The following is a 25,626-nucleotide window of genomic DNA, read 5'->3' as shown; positions in this document are numbered from 1 at the left end:
TTTAAGCGAGCGCTTTATAGTCCAGAGTCGGGGAAACGTGCGCGGAGATCTTATAGATCACGGCAGGATAAGTGCTCTGATCTTTCGCTCTGCTTTATTTAATCACGGTGCTGTTTTCTACGTTCGGTTCAGAAGATTGAACATTTTAGTTTGATGACTCAGGTGCTTCATTAGCTGATGAGTTGGAGCAGGGCGGTCAGTAAAGTGTGTGTACACCCTGATTTGAGTTTGTAACCTCAAACCTCTGTATTGTAATGCACAGTTTAGTCTCTCAGCTAAAATGTCTTCATATTAGTGTACTAAATAGTAAGTGGAACCACATCATCACTATTGACCAGCGTTAGCACTATGAATAATAATAACAATATGACAATAAACGTTTTTAGATAAAGATAGTGAAATAAAGATAGCGCCTGGACACACAAACACATCCCAAAAGCACACATTCCCTACAGATACAATATTCTTAATAATTAGTGCCTCCCTTTGGCTTACAGCTTTAGCTCTGAGCAGTTAATGAGTTTTGTGTAGCCCAAAATGAGACCAAGTTGAGATCTTAAAATCTATACTAAAAGTATTTCATTGAGCACACATCACCTCATTGAGGTTAACAAAGTTATGTTAGTGAGATGAGTAACTCAAGTGATGCTAATTAGGTTTTGCCTTACACTGTTCACTCGTCGTGACAAAGACGGGATTGATATGAAGCCCTTTCCCACTGGTACAATGGCTGTGTTGGTCATGCTACAGAGAACTAGCTTTTTTATGTTTTAAAGAACTGGCCCACATTTCCACCACATGACTATATTTGACCCTCCAGTGTCAAATTCTTCAACATCTGTACTTCACACCAATGTAAGAAAGAAGGGAGATTTATCTTCTTTATTCTGTGTCGATGCCCAGATGAAGTCCAGGTAGTATTAGCTTTAGCAATAAAGCTCCACATTCACTTCATTGCAATTGATAATCAAACAGCTGTTTCTTTTTCAGACCAACGATTCTTCATTGTTGTATTAATTTGACTGTTCTTGGGTCTACACATGCAGCGCTTTGCCAGAGGAATGGCTCTTTTACGGTGGAAAAGTGTGGAACAGTTCAAGGTTACGTACCTTGTTGGTGAGGAAAAAAAGATTATGAGGGGGTGTATAGAATTTATGGCATCTCCTTTCTATGGCTGCGCATGTGACATAGACACTCACCATTTTCTGGCTGGTCCTTAACGTCCCCTTCACTGGGCTGGTTTGGACTTTCAGACTGCGCAGTTTCTGTACAGTAAGAAAGAGAGAGAGACAGAGAGAGAGAGAACCAGAATGAGGACAGTCCTAAAACAGTCAGCCTGGCATTTTAATGTGCCACTCTATAATGATTACTGTGCACATATTTTCAAATGTATGTAGAACTATTAGCCACAGATAAAGTGTAAAGACCCTTCGCTCAGCTTACAGACAGACTCACATACAGTGAGCGCCAGAGGAGTTGAGTTACGAGCACATAGTGAGGAGAGAAGTGCATTGGTATTTTGAAAATCAGACATAACTACAGACTTAAGTGCTATTCGGTGAGTTTTAGGAAGCAGGGTAGAGTTTTCTGAAAACAGAGGCATGTCTCAGTTACATGTGATTCTGACCTTGGTCTCCCATCTCGCACACTTCTGAATGCAGCACCCAGAAGATCGACTTAAGCGTCTGTGTAACCCGATTCTGAATACAAGGAACTTTCTCTGCGTAAATACTGACGCAAATACTGATGATACTCATTTGGACTTAAGTCACCAACTCTGATGAATGTCATGTATCTAATCCTGTTATACATTGTTATAGTGAAGTATTAATATGCGATGTAAGAGCAGGCCAGACTCCTGCACTGGGCATGCTCAGATGTTTGTGTAATGCAAAGATTTCACCAATGCAACTGATTAGAGTTATGTAGAGTATGTGTTAGTTATAAATTTGATTTATGTAGAGTATATGTTAGTTATAAATTTGAGTTATGTAGTGTATGTTAGTTATAAATGAGAGTTATGTAGAGTATATGTTAATTATAAATGAGAGTTATGTAGAGTATATGTTAGAGTTATAAATTAGAGTTAGAGTTATAAATTAGAGTTATGTACAGTATATATTAGTTATAAATTAGAGTTATGTAGCATATATGTTAGTTATAAATTTGAGTTATGTAGAGTATATGTTAGTTATAAATTAGAGTTATGTACAGTATATATTAGTTATATATTAGAGTTATGTAGCATATATGTTAGTTATAAATTAGAGTTATGTACAGTATATATTAGTTATATATTAGAGTTATGTAGCATATATGTTAGTTATAAATTTGACTTATGTAGAGTATATGTTACAGTTATAAATTTGATTTACGTAGAGTAAATGTTAGTTATAAATTTGAGTTATGTAGAGTCTATGTTAGAGTTATAAATTTGAGTTATGTAGAGTATATGTTAGAGTTATAAATTTGAGTTATGTAGAGTATATGTTAGTTATAAATTTGAGTTATGTAGAGTATATTTTAGCTATAAATTTGAGTTATGTAGAGTATATGTTAGAGTTATACATTTGAGTTATGTAGAGTATATGTTAGTTATAAATTTGAGTTATGTAGAGTATATATTAGAGTTATGTAGCATATATGTTAATTATAAATTTGGTTATGTAGAGTATATGTTAGTTATAAATTTGAGTTATGTAGAGTATATATTAGAGTTATGTAGCATATATGTTAATTATAAATTTGGTTATGTAGAGTATATGTTAGTTATAAATTTGAGTTATGTAGTGTATATATTAGAGTTATGTAGCATATATGTTAATTATAAATTTGGTTATGTAGAGTATATGTTAGAGTTATAAATCAGAGTTATGTAGAGTATATTTAGTTATAAATTTGAGTTATGTAGAGTATATGTTAATTATAAATTTGAGTTATGAGCTCAAACTGTTGCTCAAGTTAAAGGAGGTAGCGTATAATGACACGCTAACGGATTTGTCCATTCAGTTCCACGGTGATGTTGCACTGAATGATCAGAGACCAAAGCAACTGTGTTCTTAACTGTATTCCCTCTCTGCCAGTTTGTTCTCTCCTTCTCTGGAGAGATTTATGTTTTGTGAATAAATGTCTCAGCATATTTGACACACAAGCAAGCAAAAACATTGTAGTCGCTGATCGGAAGTCTAGCCGCCGTCCTGTTGGCAAAAGCTGAAGCCAGAGAGAGAGAGAGAGAGAGAGAGAGAGAGAGAGAGAGAGAGAGAGAGAGAGAGAGAGAGAGAGAGAGAGAGAGAGAGAGAGAGAGAGAGAGTGAGAGAGGGGTGGCTGATCTACTGGCAGTCACAGCACTTATGGAAATAAGCCTGGATGGAGAACCCTCCAGACCTGGAAGTGCTGCATCTCTCATAAAAAAGCCCTATAAATTTGATGAGAGAAATCTTCTCCCAACAAGTGCTGGTTAACAGCACCATTAGCTGCAAGAGCAACGATAAGCAAAGATGCATTACAGGGACTTTCTGAAGAACCACCCCGGTCCCGATGCTGTCTCTTTAATGGTTTTTACTGCAGCCAAAAATCTCAAGGAACCAGACCCACCCCCAACCCCCCATGCATGATTTAGATGCAGGGGTGAGTATTGATCTCGCACTGCGGATAAAATTGTCCGTGGGAGAGAAATATTGCAGATATCCACTCGAAGAGAAAGGTCTGCAGTGACTCAGGGTGTAAGGGCTCGCCAGAGAAAGAGCCAGCAAAAATGTGATTCACAGTAACAACAGACTATTTCAAAAAAGGTATATAAAAAAAGTTACTTCTACAATGTTTGTCTTTAAAGATTTAGAGGGGGGGGACCTTAGGGCTAGAGGTACAGACAAATAAAAATAAGCTTTTGAGTTGGCTCGATGTTTAATTCCTAGCGTAAAGATCTGTATACATGATTGCTAAGCAGAAAAGCCAATTTCACCTCATTTCCAAAGACATTCAATGGTCCCATTATCCATAAATCAATGATGCACAGCCAATGAATAGAAAAGGCGATGATATAGGTGATTTAAAACACAATTGGAGAAAAATGCAGATAAAGTGAACAAAAGAGGGTGTACCACATGAAAAACACTCAGAAAAAAATAGACAAGGGGAGAAAAAGTTTATCCATCCCTTCCACCATCCCTTCCTAGACAAAGTAAACAATTTAAGGACTTGTTTGCATTCAGCCCAGCGCTGCCGTCTGCATCAACAGCTTAAAACAAAGGCAATCTGGAGAGCGGGCCGAGCGCACAAAAAGGCCGCATCCCCCCAGCAACAGCCCAGAGATAAGTGAAAGCAGCGTGGTGGCGCGGGGGGGCAGGGGCTGGGCGCTGGGTGTGTGCATGGGACTACTTTCACACAGTCTCCACAAACCAAGTGCTCTCACACACACTGCCCATCGCTAATTAAAAATGCAAATGAGGCGTGAGACCCAGACCTAGTGTGTCTCATCTGCATTTACCCCCTGTTGAGGGCCCTCTGAGAGACTAAGAGGGTGAAAAAAAAGCCTCCCGCTTGAAATAAACACAAAAAAAGACACTAAACAACAAACGACTAAATAGATGCATAAACAGGCCTGTTCATGGTCCCCCCCCCCCCCCCCCCCCCATACAAGTGCATAACAAGCCACTCTTTCTGCTACAGACTGAAAGACACAGGAGGAATAGTCCCTGTCTACACTTAATTTTGTTCTCACACGGCAGTTAAAAAGAGTTCCCGGGTCACAATGTTCCCAGCTCTTGTGCTGACTGATGTATATGAGTCTCTGTACTTCTGATAAATCCTTAACCAGCCCCATCTCCATCTACGCAACAAGCTCCTCACCAGAGCACAGGCTGCAAGCACCAGCGCACAAGTGCACTAGGGATATGATGTCTTGGTGCTTGCTGAATTAGTCAGCGAGTTGATTCCCTAATTAGATCATTAGAGCCGCTGTGTTGGAGTGTTATAGCCCCTGGCTTGAGGCTCTCAGACCCCCTGTCTCTCTCAGCCTCCCAGGCCAGGCTAGAGGAGTTTCAGAGGCCTGCACACACACACACACACACACACACACACATCCTGCCTGGCCTGTTTGATTATGCATGCACTAAACCATCTGTACCTCTCGCAGGTCCTCTGCCTCAGTCCGCTGCATTCTCACCGAGTGCTTCGCCGCGCTGTAATCCAATTGTGTGTTAAAACCCTACTTTCAAAAGGCCTTTTACGCAGCGGCCTCAGGAACACGCAGCCCAATAAAAGGAGGCAGAAACTTAATTTAGAAATACAAACGGCCCTTTCTGGCCTATCAATGGAAGGTGAAGCTCCAGGGATCGGAGCATTGTTTTCACAAGTATCATCCCCCAGACACTTTTTTTTTAGGTTTTTTTTTTTTCTTCCTTCACAGCCAGCTGTTACAGAAGAAAGAGATGTGGACTCTCCAAATCTCTGGCATTCCTTTAGACTTTCGTTTAGAACAAAGAGCTGAGCAACCTAAAAAACAATACAGTGTTCTGAAGCAAAACGAGTAAGAAGTATGAAAAGTTAGGTTAGGTTAATATTAGTTTAGGTTAGGTTAATATTAAGTGCTACTAAGCTGATGAACTGTTCGAAATTATGACAGAAACAAAGAAATGTAAGTTAGCAAACTGGTACTTTTTTGATTGAAAAAGAACGAAACTAAGAAATACATTTAAGATAGCAAATCAGTAAAAACTCTCAAACTGCAGGAAAGAAAAAAGAAAGAAAGATACAAAGAAAGCAAATACAAAGGACTGTGCTCTGTGGGTTTTTTTCACCTCCTCGTGTGCTGGAGGTTGTGTGCTCGCTCACGCCAGTGTTCTTCTGTGTAGTACACACACACTTTAACAACAAGTACATGAGAATCTCAGTGATCTCTCTCTCGCTAGCTGCTTTCTTTCCGTTAACTCGCACCTCTGTCCAGTGTTTGAGTAACCTTGACCTCCACCCCCACTGTTTTTGCGTCATGCCATATTTAATAAGGGAAAGTGTTTAGACAGGAGCCTTCTGCCTCTCCTCTATAGATCAGCCAACCCCCCCGCCCACTGCATTCTCTCCACTGCTCTCTTACAAAACATCACTTCCTCCCAGAATCGCTTTTTTTTTTTTTCTTCTGAAGGGCAAGGAGTGGAACTGAACTTCTCAGCTTATGGCCTGTGTTCGCTCATCGTGTCAACTTAAATCTGCACACAAGCAGAACCGAAACGCTCGACACATCGCCTTTGAACAGTGAGCGCAGAGCACTCAGGTCCAGGACGAAGCAAACTTTTCTGCTCAAGACGAAATTAGAGAGTGCTCAGTATAGTTTAAAGAGAAAAAAACAAAACAAAACAAAAACCAAGCGGATTCCATTCTGCGGTCTCTCGGCGATGACATTATAGGATCACTGCGGTCCAATAAACTCACTATTTCAATCTCTCAAGAAACAATAAAGTGCTGAACAAAGTCTCAATTATTCTTTTTGTCAGAGCAACTTGTGTTATTCCCCCTGCAAATGTCAACCGCTACAAAAATGAACCGGACGCCATTAAAAAAAAAGAGACTATCAATAAACAATAATTAAACCAAACTGAAGTCAAAGAATGCCATGTTGGATTTCACTACAAGTTGTAAATCAAGGAGCTCTTTTGCGGACAGCTTCCAGCTCTGCCAGGTTACTGTTACTGGGAAACTAGACAGTAGAGGGACAGACACATCCAGAAATGTGTCCACATCTCCTTGAGCTTGGAATCGTTCTGTAGAATGCCACAGAACATAAAAAAAGGCAGATAAAATATACAAGCTGGTATGATATGTGTGCGGATGGATATTAAGAGTCGGTAGTTTATTTAAGCAGCGATGTTCAGAACTGAATAGAGTGCAGATACCTACTGGATGCAAAGCAAGTTCTGATAGTCCCTAATATTTTATCATCATATAAGATATCGTTACGTCGTATACAACCAGTTCGATATTTGCTGGAACATATTCCACAGCTCTGATGAATTCTCAATTGGTCAGAAGGTGTTGATTAATGTGCTAGAACAGCAGATCTGAAATGAAAGGAACGATGTATTATCGATTATTAATGCGTTCATTCGAACACGCCGACGTTTTTGTAGTGACGGCTCGTACACGGGGAGTTGTAGTGCGGAATCTTCACATCATTTCAGTTGAAAAAGAAATGCATTAAAAACACGCTGTCACAAAATCTTTGATATGACGATGGGCGGCTGTGGCTCAGGTGGAAGAGCGGGTTGTCCACTACTTGTAGGGTTGGCGGTTTGATTCCCGGCCCATGTGACTCCACATACTGAAGTGTCCTTGGGTAAGATACTGAACCCAAAGTTAATGCCTTGCATGACAGCTCTGCTACCATTGGTGTGTGTGTGTGTGAATGGGTGAATGAGACATGGTGTAAAGTGCTTTAGAAAAAAGTGCTATTTAAGTGCAGACCATTTACCATTTATGATGCAGTTATGGTAGGAGTCTCCAGTGCCAGCGCTTAGGTAACAGGAAAATTTCCATCAGTGTTCAGGACAGAGAGCTGCGCGCCTTACAGTTTCCAGTAACATGACAAGCTGGGGTTTTTTTCTAATTATATAACTGTCCGTATAAAAAACTGTTTTTTGCTTCAAGAAAGCTATATATATATATATATATATATATATATATATATATATATATATATATATATATATAACATAGAAGCTGGTGAGGAAACAGGTGTTTATAGCTGTGATAACAGGAACTAACTAGTTTCAAGGATGGAAAAAAAACAAGCTTTTAAAAAGCAAACGGTGTTTATTTATTTAAAAAATATAGGCAAACTGTGGTGGTGTAATACCAATAAAAGACTTTGAGATGTTCTGTTATCGGGGCAGTAACAGTAAGTCCACTTCATGTCGCTCTGTTTGGCAACAATATTTAAAAAAAGAACAATTTCTTCTTCTTTACACGTTCTTTCTCCCACATGTTGGAGATGTGAGGAGTAAGTAGGTTACACAGTACTAGTTAAACAGGACCTGTGTGAAGACAGAGGAAGACGGAGGACAGAGGAGACTGTGAGGAGCTCCTGACCCATGCTCGCTTTTTCTCTGAGGGAAAGCCTCTGCTCTCCATTTCTTTCCTTAAGCGCAAGTCGGCTGTTCTGTAAGCTGCTCTGAAGAACACGCTTCCCTGATATGAGCTGCACTTTCTAGAAAAAGGCAGGAAAAGCAGGCAGACGAGGAGGAGGAGGGAGGAAAAAGTTCTTGGCCTTTTCCCAGGAAAGCAGAGAGAGAAGCAGGATCCCAGCATTCCCTTGGGATATGCTGAAATATACAGCCCTGGGCAGCTTTCAATTTACTCTCTCTATCTCTCTTCCTCTATCGCTCATTCTCTCTCTCTCTTTCTCTCTAAATAGTCGGGCTGTGAGAGAAAAGCTGGGCTTGTCAGGGATCAAATGTGTGTTTTGACCTCTTGTAGCCACTTATGTGGAAAAATATGAAGACGTCTCTGCGAGCACGGTTTCTTTTGAGAGGTAGCAGGAAGACTCAGTTAAAAAAAAAAAAGAAGAATCTAAATCCATTAAATGCAATAGCCTTTGAACTGCGAGTAACTACAATATCAGAATAAGTGCACAAGAAGCTTGGATAAGCCTTAATATATCCAAAAAAACAAGCATATTATAGAGACATATGCAGTATCTCCACTGGTCACAACAGAAAATGTCCTGTCCTGTGCTTGCCCTTGCTCAGACAACAGGGAACCTCTGAAAAAGTCCAACTCAACGCTGCATGATACCACCTGTCCCAATCGCTCCAGCAGAAAAACACAGAGAGAACCGACTATTGTTTTTCGCTGCTCTGGGTCTGGATGTGCTGTGAGGGGAGAGGAACGCCCATGTTTGACCTCTGTCAGTCCCGATTTCCTGCCGGAGAAGAACTGTGTCTGAGGAGACACGACTGAATAAAAGAAAAAGCGTCATCAGTTACAGATCTTCATTTGCCAGAGATCTAATCTCAGTGAGTACCGTGAGACCCTCCCCTCGTGACATGGCGAAAGGAATGCAGCTGAGTGGAGTGTCTGCGCGCGCGTGTGTGTGTGTGTATCTGTGTGCGTGTGTGTGTGTGTGTGCTGTATTTCAGTTCTCTCTGAAAGCCAACCTGACAGACTGCAGCTGCATAGAAGTAGAGGAGAAGTGCATGATGGGGGCTCACCGCTGTCAGGAGCACGGATATACCTGTCTCTAGAACAGAGGTGGCAAACTCAAATCCTGCTCAGGCCACATCAGAATTTTTGTGAGCCCTAGAAGGGCCATAATGTAAAGCTATTCGTTTTTATTTATTCTATCGATCGACACCAAACACTGGATGTTAAAGCGGAATAAGCCTAACAGACCTAACAGAGACTCAGGTGCAGGTGATAACATTTATTACGCATAAACTTTTTTCAATATACATCTGGTTCCAAATATTGACAATATATAATGATAAGAACGAGATTCGAGAGGAACTCAAACTTGCACTCCATCAGCGTTGCTTTTTTCGGCATATTATGTAGATCTCTATACTGGGCGATACGTTTTGGGATTTTGAGTCCATCACTGAATCACGCTACAGGCCAAGACCCGACGCATTTCTGAACCGCTTTCAGACAGGCTTTGCCTGGAAAAATCTCCCTCCTCGGAAAGCGGAATAACAAGCACTACTGACATAGAAGTCAAATCTGGGATCATTTAGGAAAGTACAGGGAACGGAGGATAAATGCGCCTCGCTCTCCATCAGAAACACAAACTCTCGAGTTGTCACTGTGGGCTTTGTGAGATAAACAAATCCACCTCAGATAAATAAACAGCAGAATAGCATTTGCACCTGGCATGAAGAGAACCTGAGTGGTGAGCCACAGACACTGTGCCATGTGGGCAGAGAGGCCTGACCCTTCATCCCCCCGGCTTAGTAAATCAAAAACGAAAGCCTCAGTGGTTTTGGCAGGACAACGGTAGAAAAAAAAAAAAAAAAGACACAGCAATTCACTTTGGCAACCAACTTTCACCTGTACACACACACACACACACATTCTGTTTGCTCTCTTTCTCAGAGAGCGGCTGGCTGCAGTCTGTAACACACTGGAAGAGTCTTGCCAAGGCGGCTGAGAGCACTAACATTGTGGTGCTCTCCAAGTCATTTCTCTCCCGCCGTCGTCTCTGCCTACAGAAAAAAACTTACACAGCACTTACAGAAGTGCCACGGAAAAATACACACATGCATACACAGTACAAACATGCATCGTGGAGACATATAACAATTATTCTTTTAAATTGACCGACACAAACTTGGACAATTTTTTTGTTTAATAAACAGGCACAATTCAAATCAAAACATTTGAACAACCAAAATTTTAACTGAAGACCATAATGGAGATGATATTTTAAACAAAAGGCATAAATTGTGTGTGTGTGTGTGTGTGTATATATATATATATAAAAAATAAAATATAAAATATTCATTATTGATTTTGCATTTTTTATTGATGCAATGTAATCCAGTTAATGAATTGAAATGATAAACACCAATCTCAAAATGCGGCTGATCAATGGGACTGTGTGACACTCTCTAATTCATTATATCATGAAAATCATAAATAACTACAAAATCCTTACACCATTCAATAAAGAAATGAAATATATTCGAATATACAGTGCTTGAAATCACAAGAGGAAAGCGTGCCTTTTGGAGAAAGCGAGCGAAGAAAAGGCTTTGGACACATGCTCAGTCGTGAACGGCACCCGGCTCCAAGTCCCTGGCGTCTACCCGAGAGCGTTAGAGGATCCAAACTGATGCCAGCCAGAGCTTTAGGTTTTGTTATTTCAACCCTGGAAGCACACTTAAATGTGTCTCAATCAGCAGGGGAAGACAATAAAGCGTTTCTGCTCAGCTAAACAGCCACATCCTCATCACACAAATCAAAATACATTCTCACCCAAGAGTTTTCTAGATAAGACGGTCAATGACAAATTCATCTGATTCCTAGTCATTTGGATTGCTGTGTTTTGTGTGTTGAATTTGATTTCTCGCGTCATGTGTTCGAGGGACGTAATCGATCGCTATGGCGTTCGTGTCTCCCTCACCGTAGCCCCTCCCCTCTTCCTCCATTTTGTGCTCACCAGTCAGCCTCCATTTTAGAACAGCGACACAAACAACAAACACCTCGCTTGCAAAAGCGTCATTCAATTTTCCCGTTTCAAGCTTTTTCAGCTATTGACAATTCAAAAACAAATAGTTTCAGTAATTACCAAACAGAAGAACGTCTAATAAAAAGCAAGGGCTTGAGTTTGAAAGGGGACATCTCCAGTGCCAAGACCCCATTTAAAAGCTAGCCGTTCGCGCTTTCTTTTCTTTTCCTTTTTTCATCTTCATTCTCCTCCTTTTTTCTCCCTCTCTCTCTCCCTCTCAAGCTTATCCCAAGCATAGCTGTTAAATCGTCCTGCCAGACACAACTATACTGAGAGAGAATCACGTTAGCGGCTCCCATTGTTGGATGACACAGAAGCTGCCGCTGCCAAGAAGTTCACTGCCAAGTTCAACAGTGCTCTGATACGAGGATAGAAGGGGAAAAACACCCGGGCCGTACGCAGCCACAACAACACAACACCGTCCAGACTTATATACTTGCATACTGCCTGGATTCATTTAATAACAACAACATTGTGATATTAGTATTTATTATTAATGTATGCCTCACCCTGTTACCTCACACCCTGGCAGCCATCTTGAAAGCTTTGGCAACCATTTTAAAAGAGCTCTCACCCTCCTTTGAGCGGCTGCCATCCTCAACACCACCGTTTTCCCCAACAATAGGCTGCATGAATTAGCAAGGATGCTGCTCGATGCTATCAGTGACCAAATCTAAGCAAAACTAAACAGAAATTCACAATAAAAGATAAAAGACTGGTGTTTAGCTTGGAGGAAAAACGACTGGTTTCTGATATTCAAGACGATTTGTGCTTGAAATAAATAGACTATTTGTAAAGTGATATCTTCATTTGTTAGTGCACAAAAAAACCCCTATATTATACTGGGAAAGAAATGCAATATTATAATGATATCGCTTAATATCTGTAGTACGCTTTGAAACGTTTGACACAAATTCACATATCTTTTAGTAAAAACTAAAATCTTTAAACTAGCCCGGGTTTTTTTTTTTTCTTTTGAAGGATTATCTAAACTCATACGCTGAGTGCAGTTGATGATAAATCATCCAAACTTATTTGCGAATGAAATGAAATTATGAAACTTGTTCATATTATATCCTCTGTCTGATGGCGTAAGCGCATGCTAAATTGTTGGAGCCATGTTTCTCATCTAAAGAAAAAGCATTATTTACAATGTCTTGTCGTGTTAAGATGCTGCGGAACCACTCAACCGTAGCAATCCCAGCAGCGACGGTGGATCAATTAACGAAAGCATGATTACTATTACAGGAGAGCGCAGGGAAATAATGGATGTCTCCGGAAAGTGGATTAGGACGAGAAAAACCTTGACGTGTGGGCTCGGATACTGTTCCAGTGAAGGACACCGTGACACGAGCCGGACCGAAACAATTTGAGAATGCGTTTGATGAAACAGTATTGATTTGGTTCCACCTCACTTAGCATAATTATCAACGTTGAGAGTTTGTACTTCCCTGCCCATTTCCTGTTTTTTTCTCTCCTTTTTCCTTTTCAGTTATTTGCTGAAAGACTTCAAACATTTCTGTTTGAATTAGAGCAGTAGTCAAAAACAGAACTAAAACTGTATACAGCGAGGTCTTAAACCTGCGCCCACACCAAGCTCTCTCCAGGCTACGTTTTTACCTCATCGGCTCCTCCGGGTGTAGTCTAGCAGGCCTGCCCTGATCTGCCGAAGAATGCCAGTGCACAGAGTCGATATCAGGCCCTGAGAGAGCCAGACTGCCGACTCAGTGCTGCAGAGAGCCATTGATAAGTAGCGAGTGTCAGCGGAGTGAGATTCCTCAGGTCTGTACAATGGGCTTCCTGTGCCTGTGTACCTCCCATGGGTGGGAGAGAGGCCTCCACACTCAGACCAAAAACTCCTCCATATGTCCTTCTACACACTCACAGATATATATTTTGTCTGCTGTCATATTTTGTTTTTCAGCCCTGCAGTTACCTTTGTAGTAAAAAGAATTATGAGATCCATCTTTGATATAAAAATCTGTTTGGGAAAACAAATAGTGATTCAGACATCTGATATTCCCTTTTACTATTAATGCACAAAAGGCAATGAAACTAGGAAAGAAAGTTTACAACCGAGCCCAGATTTCCCTCAGGTAAACTAATGGATGGTTGGCAGACGGTGCTGAGAATTTACATTAAACAGAGACAGGTGCTGGAACACACCAACACACTACAATGTTTCTGCTTTGTTTTTTGTTTTTACCAGCGGTCATAATCATCAGACAAAAAAGAAACTTTTTTATACTATATTTTTCCATCTTCACCATGAGCAAAATTCCCTAACAGTGCTGCGATGCAGTGTGTAAACAGTTAAAGGGTTCGGCGGATGACTGGTCTGAAAGAGACAGAATAGTGGGTTGGTGTGGAAGGATCGATGGGACCGTTAGGGAGTGCCGTCTCTCAGGTTACTCTGTATATGTGTGTGTGTGTGTGTGTGTGTGTGTGTGTGTGTGTGTGTGTGTGTGTGTGTGTGTGTGTGTGTGTGTGTGTGGCTCATGAGGTTGTCTGGAGCTAAGCCCTGACCACACACACTCTCTAACAGCTCTGCTCTCCACAAATGCACCCTCTGCCCTCCACGAGTAGATTTTCACACCCTACACAACAAGGCATTTGGGCAACAACACAAAAGATTTATTGGTAGACCAAAAAAATTTCATTACAAATCAAAATTTATAAATAAGAATATTTAAACGTATGTAAATTGTAACATACGTACATAGGTTGTTCGAGTGATTCAGTCTTTGTAGTTACAGCCCCCAGGTTGTGGAATGAACTGCCATTTGTTGTTAGGTCTTCTTCCTCATTGGCCATATTTAAATATAAATTGAAGACGATTTTTTTTTCTCTGGAGCCTATGATGTTGTTTGAGATGTATTGGGGTTTTTATTTGCATTTTTTATAATGTTTTATTAGTTTGTTCTTTTAACACTTTAAAAATTCTATTTAATTCTGGTATTAATGTATTTTTTTATTATTTTTATTGTACAGCACTATGGCTACATTTGTTGTTTTTAAACGTGCTTTAAGAATAAACTTGAACTTGTTAAAAAATATAAATATATATGTGTAAAATATAAATATATATGTATAATATATATTTTATTTATTTATTTATTTATTTGAAATGGCTCATAGTGGCCATAGTGGCAAACCCAATTGCACAAAATAGCAATGATAAAAATGGCCCGGACCCATGCTAACTAATATCACAAAAGCCACAATAATTTAATTGTAAATGTCGGAGTGAGTGAATGAACTCGCAGGTTTACAAATGTGTGTGTATTGGCTAGCTATGCTTGCTGAGCTGTGGCCGGTGTCAGCCCAGCCCATCGAGCAGTGTATCGATCTCGGCTGGGGAAATTGAGAGGGATGCTGCAGCAGTGCAGCTAGGGTTTCTGAGCACCGTCCTCAGCTGATGCCTGTACCCATTTCATCCCCTCTCTGTCTCTCTGCTCGGGTCTTTCTCGCTTTCCGTTTCTCTGAAGCAGTGCTCGTGTAATGTGTGAAAGTCCCCTAATCTCTGGCTCAGAATATCTGGCTCTGATAATACCAGAACAACACAAGTACACTTCACCCTCTGAAAATGAGTGTGTTGAGTGTAGAGAATCCAAAAGCGAATCGGTAGGATGCGCTAACATCCACACTTCCTGTCTGATCAAATATTAATATACTAAAATGCAATCAGCGCCGATCCCTCTGTTTTCTTTTCTCTTCCTAATATCGACTTCGAACTTTGGCACACTGATAGTACCGTGAGCCTGGAAAAAAAAATACTACAGCACAAGCAAGACACAAAACTCAACCAAAGCAAGGAGGTCTTCATGTGTAAGCGGACCTCCGGCCTCCAAGAGCAGACGCTTTTAGACCTGTCAAATATTCTGATCTGGATTCATGGCTAGGCTTCAGCTCCCTGTCACTTGTATGGATTATACCCTTCCAGCAGTGGCAACATCTCAATGTCAGCCCTATTCCTCTACTATATCCCTCTCTCTCATAATCCCCTCCCCCTTGGTTGGCCCACCACTTTACCAGAATATCCTCAGTCGGCCTTTGGGCCTGAGTCTCTGGAGGAAAGCAATACATCAGGCTGTTTATCACCCAGCAGTTCCTGCAGTAATCAATTAGTTTTTCAGTGGGCGTACCTGGCCTGGCACTACCTGTTACAAGCCTGCCTTCCTGGAACTGCAGGGCCTGAACCTCTCCCTCTGCTCCCTCCCTCATTTCTCTTCTCTTCTTTTCTCTCTCTCTCTCTCTCTCTCTCTCTATCTATCTATCCCTCTTGATTCCCACATTCCACAGATTACAGATGTGCTGATGGCTCTGCGCTCGGGGTCGGCAGGGTCTCCTGTCACTGCCGGGAAAAGAAAGACGAAGAAAATCCACTGTTCCACATTTTCCACTACTGTGGTCATTAGTGCATATTCTCTGGCCGTGCTGCATGTTTTGGATGGAACAACATTAGCAGAAAGAAGTCAGGCAGAGTTTAAAATGCAGTGTGGGTCACCATGTAGTTCAGCTCTGCTGGGATGTAGATACAGCTTACTCATTAATTCATTTTGCTTCCAGATTTTAATTAATACAAGATCAATTGTGGTGGTAGAGCTAGGGCAGATATCTTCCAGTCCATGTAATCACAACTGAGATGCCTAATTATGCCCCCCCAAAAAATCAACCACCAATTTATTTTAAACCGATTCAAGTAAAACATTGCTCAAATTCTGATTCATTGTTGTAAAATCTTTATCTGAATTTTTTTTTTTTTTTTTGGGTGCACAATAGACAGCGAGAATTTCCATACATCTGTCCGCCTTTGAATAATGTTTGGTGAATAAATGACACAAATGTGTACTCATTGACATTCAAGCTCAGACAAACAGGACAAAGGAAGAAGCGGGCAGGAGTGCCAGTGTTTCTGCCCCTTGAGTGCCACTCCGAAGCACTGGTTCCCAGGGTTGTCAGGGAACCTGTGCCAAGGCTGTGGGCTCACACGCAGCAGGAGGAGGGCAAAGAGTGTGTGGCAGAAGGGGGTGGGCAAAGAAAAAGACTGGCATGGACTGGGGATTAGTCTTTCTCTCTTTCTGTGTGTGTGTGTGTGTGTACACACACACACACACACATACACACACACACATATATATATATATATATATATATGTGTGTGTGTGTGTGTGTGTATATATACATATATATATATATATATATATATATAAAAATGTTACTTCTGAAGAGATACGAATAAGTGAGTGTAATAAATGGTGGGAAAAAACAAGACAGACCCCCCCACCCCCCCACCCCCAAAACACACACACAAATACATAGCACTAATTCACACAAAGAGGACGTGTGTTTGGGGGGCGGGGTGCACTGAAAGGGGGCACTGTTTACTGTCTGCTGTCCCCCAGCACTGCACAGCCTGTCTCACTTCAAACAAAGCTATTGGCAAGGGAGAGGCGGCAGCCCCTGTTTCCAATGCCGCTGGAGTTTCAAAGCAGTTAAAGGGGGCAGCAGTCTGGAGGCTACAGGGCCCAGGCTGGCACACTTGGCTAGCGCTATGACCAGGTGGTCTGGGCACATTGGCAAGACACTGGCACACCGCCCTATGCAGATGGCTCCCGATGCCTTTTTAGGTGCCGAGCCCTCATTCTCTCTCTCTTTCTTTTTCCTCCTAATAATGGATACACGCATATATAAACTCAGACATATGCCCTCCCCCATGAAGCAAAGGAGCACCAAACCTGAAAAAAACAATCCTTGTTTTCATATTAATGATTCAGTGGATGCTCCTTAGATTTATCTTTCTCAGGCTGAGAAAAGCAGAAAGAGAGAGAGAAAAAGAGAGAGAGAGAGAGAGAGAGGGCCATGTGGAAGAAGATGCCAGCTGTGCCAGCCTGGTTTTGTGAGGTGTCCCCATGCCCGGCATGCTGGGCACCGTCGCCATGGCACCGCAAAGCCCCTGAGCGCAAACCATTCCAGTCTCCGTACACACTCTCAAGACAATGCAAGCACACAGAGTGTATGCCAATGGCACAAATTGTGAAAAAACAATTAAAAATGCAGGTGCATCAGTTGAAATATAATCAAAGGCTTGTGAGAAACCGAAAAACAATAAAAATTCAGAAAGGAAAGAAAAAAAACAAGGCAAAATCCCCTGCTGTGATGTTCCAGGTTTTTGGGGGCCTGAAATCAGGATCTGTGCTTGTGTGAAATGCTCCCAGAACATATGGAGGAAGATCCGCCAGGCCCTGCATCACAGCTGTCTGCACCCAGCAAAGACCAGACCCTCCCTCTGCCTGCTCCACTGATGTACACGCACACACACACACACATACACACACACACAGCACAGAGCATCATAAATACGCACTGATTTTTAGAAACTAGCATGCACACCCACCCACACGCTCAATATCAGGCACAAACACAGGAAGGGGAAATGTGAAGAAAATCAAAAATCTAGAAATGTAATACAATAAAATCATTTTAATGTAATGTAATATTAAATAAAAATCAATACCAAATATTCCAATTATATTAGAAAGCAACTATACTATTAACTATAATACTATCAGACATATGAAAAAGCATTAATGTAAATGCAATAAACTAAAAAATGTTAATGTGCTCAGTATAAAAAATCAAATAAAACCCATACATATCCTCCATTTTTTTTTTAACCGTATACAGTCGAGTTGGGCCTCCTGGTGCGGCATTAAAGCCCATACAGAGTGCCGGTGTTGCGCTCTACCCTTGTGCTCCCACCGGCTGAGGTATGCACAATGTGCAATTATTACCGAATCATTATCTGGTTTTAGCGCTGACAGCCAAACCGCACACACTGTGAAAGCCTCCTTTCTTATGCTGATTAGTCTCCAAACATTTCCTCCTGCTCCTCTGTCCCACAAGCCTCTGAAGCCTGGCCGCAGCTCCCAGCATGCACTGCTGCTAATGACGGGCCAGCAGTGAACTGTACGTGGCTGCTTGGAACGATTCATTGGTAGACGTGACAGAACGGGCACTGCACAGAGGAGCAAAGGTGCCTGAAGCGGGGTCGAGCAGCTCGCCGAGCCGTCCTCCGGAGTGTGAGGGGCAGGTCGGCTCTTTCACCCGCCACACAATGTTTGGACATTCTTCTTTTGTGGCTGGCCCTTATCCGTGTCTGAGCTTCCCTCATATAATATCCCTTACAACGGCCCTGCTTGTGAATGGAGCTAATCTCACACACACTTCCACAGTTGCACCGTGTGTGTGTGTGTGTGTGTGTGTGTGTGTGTGTGTGTGTGTGTGTGTGTGTGTGTGTGTGTGTGTGTGTGCCTTGAATGAATCCCTTCAGACTCATAGTACCACTCTAAACCTAGATATACACATGGGGCTTCTGAATCTACACATGTGGTAAAAATATCTCATCATGATACAGTACTTGAAGACATTTACACAATACAGGATATCAATCAAGATATTTAGTTCTACTGCTGCTGCTGCAACTGTATCGCATGTTTTAACAAAGCAAATTTTATTGGTTAATGTTTAGGTTAATTATTTTTCCCCAGTAGAAGTTTTGAAGTACGCAATTCTTTGCAAAGCAATAGTCTTCCCTCAAAAAATGTTGTCTTTTGTGTGATCAAGGACATGAACTAATGATAAAAGATCATATTTTGATTTCTTGTATCCTGTAAAAAGACTTGTGACATCATATTATATCTCCCAACCGTTCCCTTATCATATATCTCAAAGTACTGGATTACAGTTTTTAAGAAAATGCTGGAAAGCTCTGAATTATTAAAATAAACAAACAACAACAACAACAACAACAAAAAACAAGTCTCATATGATAATCCTTTAAATCCTACATTTCGGATATTATTCTTATACTACACCAATAACTGACAGCAAATCAGATCAAGTATCTTTCTCCCATATTACATTTATTACAAGCTGCTGAACAAAATTATGTACAAAATATTTACCACAAAGAAACAACCCCTCAACTATGTAGCGTGTGTGTGTGTGTGTGTGAGAGAGAGAGAGAGAGAGAGAGAGAGAGAGTGTGCTTATTGTACAAGAAAACCACAGACACTCTTTTGATATCTGATTGCATTTCTCCTCTCCCTCTTCCTCAAATGTTCCTACTCTGTCTGAGGTTTCCATTCAGTATTGTTTCTAATAAACACACATACACTTGTAGGTGGACCAAAAAATGTGCACACATTTGCATCAAAGAAATAAGAGAAAAATCGCATTCTGCATAAAAGTGGAACCACATCAAAAAGAGATTTAATCCTGTCTGGATTCCTCGTTGTCCTCTTTACTATGAATAGCAAGCAAAGGGGGTGGAATATTATGGATTTGATTTATTTATTGTGTCACGTATTAACACGCAGCATGCTATGTAGGGGTCCGTCTCTGCAAATTAAAAAAAAAAAAGAAAAGAAAAAAAGCCTGCTATTTCTGATAACCTATTTAAGATCTTGTGAAGAACATTTCAACCTCCGTGCACCCCAGTTAACAGGATGAAGGAAAAGGAAATGTTTTCTATTAGTCATAACAAAGTATTAAAGAGTAGAGACACGAAATGATCAATTAACATTACAATTTCGACATATCAATTTGATCCTAATTAATTTTGCAAGCTAGATATCAGTGACTTCAAATAATGTTGAAAGGTCCAGGAAACCTTAAAATATAATGCTAAATGTTTAAAGTCAATCTTAAATGAAAAAAAATATATTTAAGAAAACATTTTGGTCTAATATTCTAATAAGCGCTCTCGATTGACAGTCATCTTGTCAAAACGCCCAGCTATACTGCTATATCCCAAATACAGGACTGACCATGGCTGCACAGGTTTAACCCTACAAGTACAGGTACAAAGAGCTGTGAATATGAATACATTTCCGATACTACTTTGATTTCACTCACTAGATTCATCAGCAATATCAAAGAAGTCTCTGCAGTGGAGAATGCACAGTAGGACAGAATGAATGCCATCAGCTGTTCTTTTCCGATTATGATTACCCAGGATTAACCCTGCTCACTTTATATTACATTTAGACATCACAAAGTCATCAATTATTCATATATTGTAGAGATGCACCGATGTATCGGCTAATAAACCGGTATCAGCCGATAGTTTAAAAGCATCCATTGATCAGGGCTGATTATATCCTGTCAATCAAAAGAGGGCGGGGAAACACATGGATTTCGTGCTGTGTGTAAAGAGGTCTGTTCTGTGGAATGATGACAAAACTGCAGTTCGTAATCTCTGTACTGCTAAAATTGTACACCGGAGCTGCTCAACTGAATTAAAGGGCCAGTGCACCATTCAAAGATTTAAATGAAGATCAGTTGACAAAAATATACACTGCACAGAAAAATATATGTGTAGAGTAGTGTATTTCATATCCAGTTAATGTTAATATATAAAAAAGTTTATATTCTATATTACCTGTTTGATCAGTGATGAAGTAGAAATGCTTGTGTTTGTGGTGAGTGAATGTGAGACTAACAGGAGGTTTTTTAGAATTCAGTCAATGTTAATATGAATGAATGACATTCAATAAGTTAAGAAATCTTACTATAATCTTCAGAATTTAGTTCATGTGTTCATGTTAATTGAGTAATGTGTTTTCTGTTTGAGACCAGTTACTGTGAAACAACTTGTTGAAATGGAGAGAATGAAGTTTTTATTTGCATTTCTTTCAAAATTGTGGAATTAATTATTATTAATTTAAAAGAAGGCATAAAAGGCAGAACTAATGGTATCGATAGTGTGCATCTCTAATATATTGAACTGCATATTATCCTCCAAAAGACCAACAGTAATCTAAACACTGTATATAAAGCAATCCAGATTTAGCTTCACTTGGGTTTTAATGTGGCTGTTTTTCCGCTTTCAATTAGACCAAGGATCCTTCTTTAACAGACTTATCCAGGGCTAGCAGTTGAAGATGGTACCGCAGGTGCTAGTAATGGAGTGTGTTTTGTGTTTCTGCATTCTTCTCATCTGTGGCTCTCGCTCTCAACCGCAGTCCACATGGAGCATGACATTTTATAAACACGTACACAAAACAGTCCAATCCTTCAATCGGTAATAATCAGGAGCCGCCTCACCTTTTTTCTCTCTCTTTGTTTCTTCCTTTTCACCCCTTTCTCAGCATTCAGACGTAAATGAATTAGAGGTGGAGGGTGCCTGGATGTGTGGTTTGCTTTAAAAACACACACACACACACGCACACACACTCGCACACAAACCAAATCCACCGAAACTGCAATCTATTTTGAAAAAGCCAAAATACCAAAGTACAACAGTACACCTGTTGCCAAAACCAAGATAAACTCATAGTATTATTGTGATTATATGAAAACCGCTCTCTCTCTGCCGCTGGGTTATTCTGATTCAGGGCTGTTATTACAGACAAGCCTGTACATATGCTTCTCATTTATTTGAAGGATTTTAATTCCTAACAGCAGTTTTACAGATCTCTCATTACTCAACTATGCTGGAAAGGGGAAAGCGGCAAGAGTGAAAGGAGGCATAAATGAGGAGAAATGCAGAGCAGGCCTGCAACCCACCACAGAACCTTCGCTCCCCAACACTTTCCCTCCCTCTTGGCCAACACCTCCTTGTCCTGGCCACAACTCCCACTTGCTCTTGCACAGGATTAGGACATGTGGGTGGTTCGATTGGTCTCTGTGTGTGGGTGCTGTTGTCCAGTGGTTGACCACTCTACAAAACTCTTCTTGTGGTAAGTGGTGAAGAGACGCAGGGCTGTCTGAGAGCTCAGATCATTAGAGCAACGCAGAGGCCCTGGGCTTCAGGAAAGTCATTACCCTGTCTGCCACTTCACAAATAAATCAGCAAATATGCCGCACCGTCGTTCGTAATTGGGCCCAGCCCTCCCATTTCATTCGCACCCAATAATAACCTTCCACAGCCATTAGTCCAACTGGCAGCCAAAAGCCAAGACCAGCAGACCTTCTTCATTTTGGAAAAAATGGTCAAAAGGCAATACTTAGTCTTCACAACCATGGTGAAGTGCTTCAGAGGGCATGATGCTCCTCCTTATCTTGTTTCATGCATGTGAGTGATTGCCCTGCACAGCAGCAAGAGCAAGAAAGTGTTTTCCTTTGTTCTTTTGGAGGGTTTTCTGGGAGAACGCCTGCAATGCACTCGGCCTGCCAAGAGAGCTGTGGTTTTGCCCACCACTGTTTTGCTATTAGACATGGTCATGGAAGGAGCAGAGGAATGACAGTAATACAAGCCATCCTCACACACACACACACACACACACACACACACACACACACACACACACACACACACACCACACATAAACCCTCAGCTTGTTAACGCAGAGCCTGGACAGGCCTGGCCGCTATTCTGCTTTTCCTTCCTCTCAGCTCGGCAGCTGGCTGTGCTTAGACGTCAGCTCCTCCTCTGCGATCTGGGAACCACTTTCTCCGTGGGAATAAATGCCTTGGAAGGAAGGGACCAGGAAGCAAAAGGGATACGAGAGTGGCTAAGTGCTCTCTCTGCTTGTTTTAAGAGTGGCATGTTTCTGCCATTTCCAGTGCAATTCTAACATCTGTTATCGGGTCTCGTTTTTTTCCCCCAACAGCAAAAGCCCTAAGCAGTATGTTGCTCTCAGCTGTGCAGAGCGGCTGAGATCTGTCCATCAAACTCTAGCAGTCGTGCATGAGCGTATTAGTGTATTAGTCCAAAGCAGCTCACTGACAGTTGCCCGTCATGGTCTTATCCATCAGTTGCTGAATTTGATCACATTAATGAGTGGCTCTGTAATCCTCTTAAGCCTACTTCCTGTGTAAAGGCATCTGTATACTGACTGCTCTACACAGAGCTACAGCGCTGCAGTCACTGCAGGGAGACCAGGTTAAAGGAAAACGGGCTCGGCCGTTCAGCGGGAAGTGAAAATTGAGTGGAAGCTAACTGAGATTAGCTTTGCTCCAGGATGATGAAAGTCCATTTTCAGTTTAGATCTTTAACAGAGTTGGCCAAGAGAGATTTAAGGCAGCAGGGTTGATAAAGGAGGCAGCTAGCCAATTGTATTGGAGAATGGTAGACCTCTAGACTGTTTAAATAATATTTTAAAAATGCATCACATTTACACAGACCAAGGCAAAATTCCAAGAGGATGTAATGAACTTACAGAAGATATTAAAAACACATCCTTGTGTTAGTTCCCTAGATCAGGGACTAAGAGTACCATCAGTCTAAAAATTCTGACGGGGAGGTTAGTACATTATGAAAAAAAACAAGGATTTCTTTTAAAACAAAGTGCTAAGAGGTAGGTGTTCACTCTTCGTCAGAAGACAGGCAGAGACTCAGCTGTTTGGACATAATGAATGGTGACCTAGTGAATGTAACAGGCTGGTCAATTATTACATCATTATTACATAATCATCTGTTGTTTTGCTCATTTGGAATTCATATTACTTACATTAGACCAAATTTTTGCAACCAGGGACTTCTTTAATTAAAAAAAAAAAAATCCAATCCACAGACCCCATCAGTACAGATGTATTTTACATTACATGTGCCATCAACTCAAATATTAGGTCACTAATTTATTACATTTATTGAGGTTTGGATTAAACTGATTCAATTTAAGTAACAAGTCAAATAGGTTAATAAGAAGTCAATAATGAATTTAAAACTTTAATAGTGGTTACAGTAAAAATTTAAGCTGTAAATAATTAAATAAAACAATAAATTGTTAAAGGTGGATGTTTTTGTTTGCCCTTGTATGCATAAATATTGCCTGAATGATGACTTTTGACGAGACTTGATACACCTACAAGGGCTCTGAGTTAAAGGTGCAATAGTCAATATTTTTCATTTCTTGCTATCACAAACAGTGTTGAAATTATGTAGACATGGTTTTAAAAAAATACTATTTTAAGTCATTGTCTCAGAACTATATTGTCTCAGAAAGTATATTATGTATCTGAAAAATTTTTTGGAAACCTGCCTTCCGGTCCGGAATGATTGTTTGTATTTGGATTGACTTCTTGTCAGTCATTTTATAGACACATCCCCAACACCCCTTTGCGTCCTCATAAATCATTATGAGGACCTGATTTATGATTACAATGTTGTAACTTAGCTTACAAGCAGTTGAATGTCTGAGTGCACCTGAAAGTGATGTCATGACAGTCCTTGCTAACGGTAACTCTAGTTAGCATACTAATTTTTGCAGAACATAAGTTTTGGGGGTGGAGCTTCGTGCACATGGAAATGGCAGTGGGCTCAATGAGTTAAAAAATCATTCAAATATTATTGAAATCCATCCATTTAACCATTTAAGAGCTTTTTTCACATAGTTTACCTAACCCACCTTTAATGCATGTCCTTTAAGCCATACCTTATTTTTAAATGCTCAACTTTCTAATTACTGTATGAAGTCTGAAATTCTGAGGGCACCAGAGTAGAGCAGCTCCAGGGCCTTTGGTACGGTCCAGAGCTTGAGTTATTGTCTGTTCTCCCCAAGTCTGTATGCTTTCCACTAGGTTCTCCTGTTTCCTCCCTCCACCCAAAAACACGCCAGTATGTGGACTGTCTGTGCGTGTGAATATGTGTGTGTACTGTGCTCTGCAAAGGACTGACAGACTGACTCTTACTATGTCAGTATAAAATTACAGGCAAATTAATATGTAAATGCATTCTAATACATCATGTAAGTAGTTCTTATTCAAAAACAACTTTTAAATGAATTTAACTACCCTAACATAGACATACGTCTAGCATACAAACGTATGCAATAATCTTCGTTCAAAAGACCTGTTACATCTGCCAAGCTGCCACTGTTGGGCCCTTGAGCAAGACCCTTAACCCTCTCTGTTCCATGGGCGCTGTATCATGACTGACCCCGTGCTCTGACCCCAGCTTCCTGACATGCTGGGGTATGCGAAGAAATTAATTTCACTGTGCATATGTATACGTGATCAGTAAACACTCATTATCTCGGGTCTGAACAGAGCTGGAAAAAAAAAAAAAAGACTATAAATATAACACTTCTGTTACTTGATGTAGAATAATCTACAACATAATTTAACGCAGACCGTGCTCCTATCACTGAATGAGTTTAAAGTACTTCTAACACATTCTTTGTGTTAGTCCTTGGTAAATTGTTGCTTTGATCCTTGATTGTGTTGTTTGATTGTGTTTTGATCTTAAATTTGTATATTTATGTTATTTGTTGCTGCCTTCTTGGCCAGGTCACTCTTGTAAAAGAGATTTTTAATCTCAATAAGGTTAAATAAAGAAATGAACATAAAAGTATAGTGAAGTGGCATAGGGTGGCTGTTATAACGGAGTCTTCAGCTGAAACAAGTAAGATGGACGCTTCATTTGAAGGCAACAGCAAGCCTGCCTACAGCTTAAGAGAATTACA

At 40.7% G+C, this 25,626-nt stretch overlaps 1 protein-coding gene across 5 annotated transcripts in view; it reads right to left on the bottom strand.

Moving 5' to 3' along the window:
• nfia (nuclear factor I/A) overlaps window positions 1-25,626 on the bottom strand; it is a 133,816-nt gene that overhangs the window by 60,951 nt on the left and 47,239 nt on the right. For 4 of the 5 annotated variants that reach the window (XM_053683061.1, XM_053683060.1, XM_053683062.1 and 1 more), the window contains exon 3: window positions 1,200-1,265. In XM_053683061.1, the coding sequence (XP_053539036.1) occupies window positions 1,200-1,265 (66 nt within the window). Of the gene's footprint in view, window positions 1-1,199; window positions 1,266-16,463; window positions 17,517-25,626 lie in introns of those variants that run through there. The other variant, XM_053683066.1, reaches the window with a different exon arrangement.

This window comes from Ictalurus punctatus, chromosome 10 (assembly GCF_001660625.3).
Source record: "Ictalurus punctatus breed USDA103 chromosome 10, Coco_2.0, whole genome shotgun sequence".
In the NCBI taxonomy this organism is placed as follows: Eukaryota; Metazoa; Chordata; class Actinopteri; order Siluriformes; family Ictaluridae; genus Ictalurus; species Ictalurus punctatus.
This window is presented reverse-complemented; position numbering and strand designations above follow the sequence as displayed.